Genomic DNA, 4157 nt, shown 5'->3' on the forward strand with positions numbered 1-4157 from the left:
TTTAATTTTGAATTATAAGAGCACTGTTTAGCCACTAATTAAAAGGTTGACATTCAAATCTGAGTTTATCTATTGGTTCGAAAAGCATATTAGCAAAATCTATCTTACAGTCACAATTTTTCTCAATAAGTATCGTTCTTGCTCAAATTCTTACTATTTATTACTTAATTCTACCGCTCTCATGCTCTTGCCCCTGCTCCCTATGAAAAAAACTATTTTAGAAAAGATCATTTAATGTATCAGTTCAACAACTTGATAAAAATAAATAAATAAATAAGAAATGATGTAAGAATATTAATTTCCAGATTTGAGTTGTTAGAACCACAAATGTCCTTCAATGGAATAAGAAACATCGGCTTACAAATTCTATATAATCTACTTTGGACTAAAATACTAAAATATTTTTTTCGAATTCCACCAATTCCAATTTCAATCATCCAATTCCAATTTCCAATTTCAAGCATCCGATCACACCTTGACACTATTCTCAATCAAAACCTAAATTGAATCCAACTCTTTCTCCATGAAAGAAGATTAATAGAGTAGAAAACAAGACAACACAGGGAAGAAAAAAACTAAATCTTGTAATAAGAAAATTTTAAAGCAACTAAGATATACAAGTAATATTACAGCATAAGCAGATTACAGGATTCTTATTATAGCAGCTTCAAAATGCATATTCAAATTATGTTCCTTCTGATTTGAATTCCCCAACTAAAAACACTTGCACATCCCAAATTAACAAAAAGAATTTTTCACTTCTAACTTCAAGAAAAAGAAACTGAACAAACATATTTCAATGAAGCCCTTCAAATTGATGTCCTGTCACTCTGTGCAGTGACCAATCCGTGTATTTGAAACTGGTTGAATTATTGCCAAGCCAAAGGAGCGCTTCCATTCCAGAAACGGAGCTTGTTGCTGCTCACAAATTTTGAAACAACAACCGTCCATTAGAAGATCAATACTCTCAATTGCACTATAAATATATATACATATACTAGTATATATACTGGTACATAGATTTTCAATACTCACAAAAACAGTCCGAATCTTCCTGCCCTGACACGTCCTTTGCTGTTTTCAACTTCAATCTGAATATTATACCACACAATTAGAAGAATTATACATAGTCAAAATTAGAATAGATCAACTTTTCTGGGAATATCTTACATATTGTGAGCCCAGAAGGGTATTGCATCTAGTACAGTGAACATCAGCTACTTTGTCAGTACCTTCCATATGATGACGATTTGGGCCATCAATAACAACATTGACACTGTATACGCGTACACAAAAGTTGCCACAGATGCTAAATGTTTAAGACATAATACAAGGAAGATGATAAACAGCTTATTACTTTTTTTATTTAAAAAAAGTTAAGAACGATGATTCTTACGCGTCTAGGAAAATGGCTTTACTGTATGTGGCGTCCTGAAAAATCAATGGAAATGAATAGTGAGATCAGAGAGTTCTTTTTTGATTGGCATTTTCTACAAAAGCTGAAGGATAAACAACAAGCATAGTAAATGATTTAAAGAGACTGGTTGATTGCTTGCTTATGCAAAATCCAATTACTGTACTATCACATTAGTTTTCCCTGTGCATTCCACCAACTTGTGTGTACAAGTACAGCACAAAATTACCCAAATTTTGGCATTTGCCGAAACATTAACTGATTAAACTAAAGGTCCAATAAGTATTTAGAACCAAATGTAGTATTATACAGAAAATACAATGTGTCAACCTTTTTAAAACAATCATCCTCATCTAATGAATATGTACCAAAAAAAGTTTCATCATCCACCACTAGTGATCTATGCTCGTCCTTTGATCACAATTTAATGATAGACAATCCACAAGAACGGGGTTTTAAGTTGGAATTTCATTGAGGATTTTTTTCCATGAAATACATTATATATGTAAAGCATGTGCAAATTAGACTGCTTAATCACTTCTACTACAGCAACTGCTTCTTTTCTATAAAAATATAATAATAATAATATTTATAAAAAAAATTACTGCAATCTTAATTAATAGGACATCATTGCAAAAGTTGTATAAGCTATATATGCAAACAATTATTTGTTTTCAAGGAAAATACAAGGATAACATATTCATAGTTGGTCTAACTAGTTTAATATTTTTCAGGTATTTTGAGAAATACATATCAAGAAATACAAAAAGAAATACTTAAAATGCTTCAAAAGAAATACAAGCATTCACACAGCACATACACATAAAATGCTTCAAAAGATCATGAATGGCCATGAACTCCTTCCACAATAGGTACACTCTATATACATATCAAGAAATCCTCGATAATGAAAAAAAAAAAAAATCAGCATAAAAGGGTATTCAAGCAACCATAGAAGACTAGAAATTTAGAATTGATATAGTTACAAACATATAAACATGTGGTTGCACGATGCGCAGCAACCAAAAATTCAACAAGAAGAGGGAGAGAGAGAGAAAAAGAAAAAAAAAATTCAGCAGAAAAGGGTATTCAAGCAAAGCAAATCATAGAAGACTAGAAATTTAGAATTGATATAGTTACAAACATATAAACATGTGGTTGCATGATGAGCAGCAACCAAAAATTCAACAAGAAGAGAGAGAGAGAGAGAGAGAGAGAGAGTGCGTGCGTGCTTACAGCGCCTGCAAAATCTGATTGTAAGGCAATGTGGGCTTCACAAGAACGACAGAAAGAGAACTGCAAGTGTTGATCAAATTCAGTAAGAGTAAGTGCGTGCCTTTTCATGGTTGCAACCTAATGGATTAATCAAACACAAACATTAATGGAGCTCCGAATCACCAAGAATTTTGAGAGACCAAAAAACTTCACAAACAAGAACAGAGCTCTAAACTAGCAATCCAAGATAGATTTTTTTGAATACAAAAACAGACCATTAAAGGGACAAAGGAAGGATTTGGACGATGGATTCAGATTCCTGGGAAGCAAAGATTGAACTTCAAGAAGGTCCGAACTGGGTTTGGTTATCATGCCATGTAGAAAGAGAGAGAGAGAGAGAGAGGGTGAAGCCGAGAGGGTGAAGCCAACTGTACAGGTATATATAGAGATAGAAGGGTTGCAATTCATAGAGAGAGTACTGCAACTGTATTTCGATTAAAAATTATATTACCTTTTTGTATATATAGGAAGAATAAGGAAGACCCAATTTTATTCGATTTGTATAATATATTTTAAGAGAAATTGAATTTTGTAAAACTAAAGATGTTACCCATTTAATTAACATTTAAAACTAATTTGCAACACTGACGTGCCTAAATGTAAAAAAATAAAAAGTCAAATCACAGATCAAAAGCACAATTATTATTATCTAAGTTTTTTTTTTTTTTTTGAACAAATTATTATCTAAATTCAAGTATTCCTGATTGTTTAGCAAACAATAACTTCAGAAAAATATATTCCAGTATTGAAATATTATTTATGGGCGGTCAATTGATCCACTCAATCCTACTTAAACCATCAGCTACACAAATGGAACAATACAAACAAATAAACTAATTCTAAAACCCAAACCATAGGTACGCACAGATACAAGCAATTGATGAACAAATTGATCACCTTCAAGAGCTGAAAAACTTCGTCACCGCCTTTGTCCCCTCAGATCTTGTAGGTCTCCATGCTCTTCTCCGACCTCTTCTTCTTTTTCTCGTCTCCGGCGGCGGCGCAGGCTTACTCTCTGCGTTGGGTGCCATCGGTGATTTTCTAGGGAGAGAAAGTGAGAGAGTTGAGTTGGGATCTGTTTTTCTTTCTCTCTCGTCTCAATTACTTACTGCTGAAGCTCCCATAGCTACCGAAATGCTCTCTTATTCACCGATGGTAACAAATTCATCCCCCTATACACATTGTCCATCCAAAAATGTTTTATTAAATGTTATAAACTTATAATATATACTAGTAATTTAGAGATTAATTTTATTATTCTATTATTTATAAAAAATATATGACTATAAACCATTTGATTTTATAGAAATTAAAATTAAAATAAAGTTATTTATAAATAATTTTATATTTTTAAAACTAAAAATCAAACCAAATGGCAAAAAAATAAATTAAATAAACCACCATATATAAATATGGGTTGATTTGTGGATATGGAATATATATATATATATATATATATATTACAATT

The 4157-nt window shown here is 31.8% G+C and overlaps 1 protein-coding gene across 3 annotated transcripts; it reads right to left on the bottom strand.

Annotated features, from left to right (window-relative positions):
• Positions 1-596: 596 nt before the first annotated feature.
• Positions 597-3852, bottom strand: LOC132269473 (protein yippee-like At4g27745). 3 transcript variants are annotated; one of them, XR_009469510.1, is made up of 6 exons: positions 3587-3852; positions 2651-2710; positions 1397-1431; positions 1171-1276; positions 1036-1091; positions 597-918 (listed from the first exon to the last, which is right to left on the bottom strand). XR_009469510.1 is itself a non-coding variant. In XM_059770668.1 (6 exons), the coding sequence occupies exons 2-6, from the start codon at positions 2756-2758 to the stop codon at positions 870-872; spliced, it is 354 nt and encodes a 117-aa protein (XP_059626651.1). In that variant the 5' UTR covers positions 2759-2767; positions 3587-3848; the 3' UTR covers positions 597-869. The 3 variants fall into 3 exon arrangements, 2 of the variants coding, with proteins under 2 accessions (XP_059626651.1, XP_059626650.1); XM_059770668.1 differs by having other exon boundaries at positions 2651-2767; positions 3587-3848; XM_059770667.1 differs by lacking the exon at positions 3587-3852 and adding an exon at positions 2905-3344 and having other exon boundaries at positions 2651-2767.
• Positions 3853-4157: the final 305 nt, after the last annotated feature.

Source organism: Cornus florida, unplaced genomic scaffold (assembly GCF_030987335.1).
Source record: "Cornus florida cultivar Cherokee Brave unplaced genomic scaffold, ASM3098733v1 CherokeeBrave_3.0.0_Hap2_Chr08, whole genome shotgun sequence".
NCBI classification, from domain to species: domain Eukaryota; kingdom Viridiplantae; phylum Streptophyta; class Magnoliopsida; order Cornales; family Cornaceae; genus Cornus; species Cornus florida.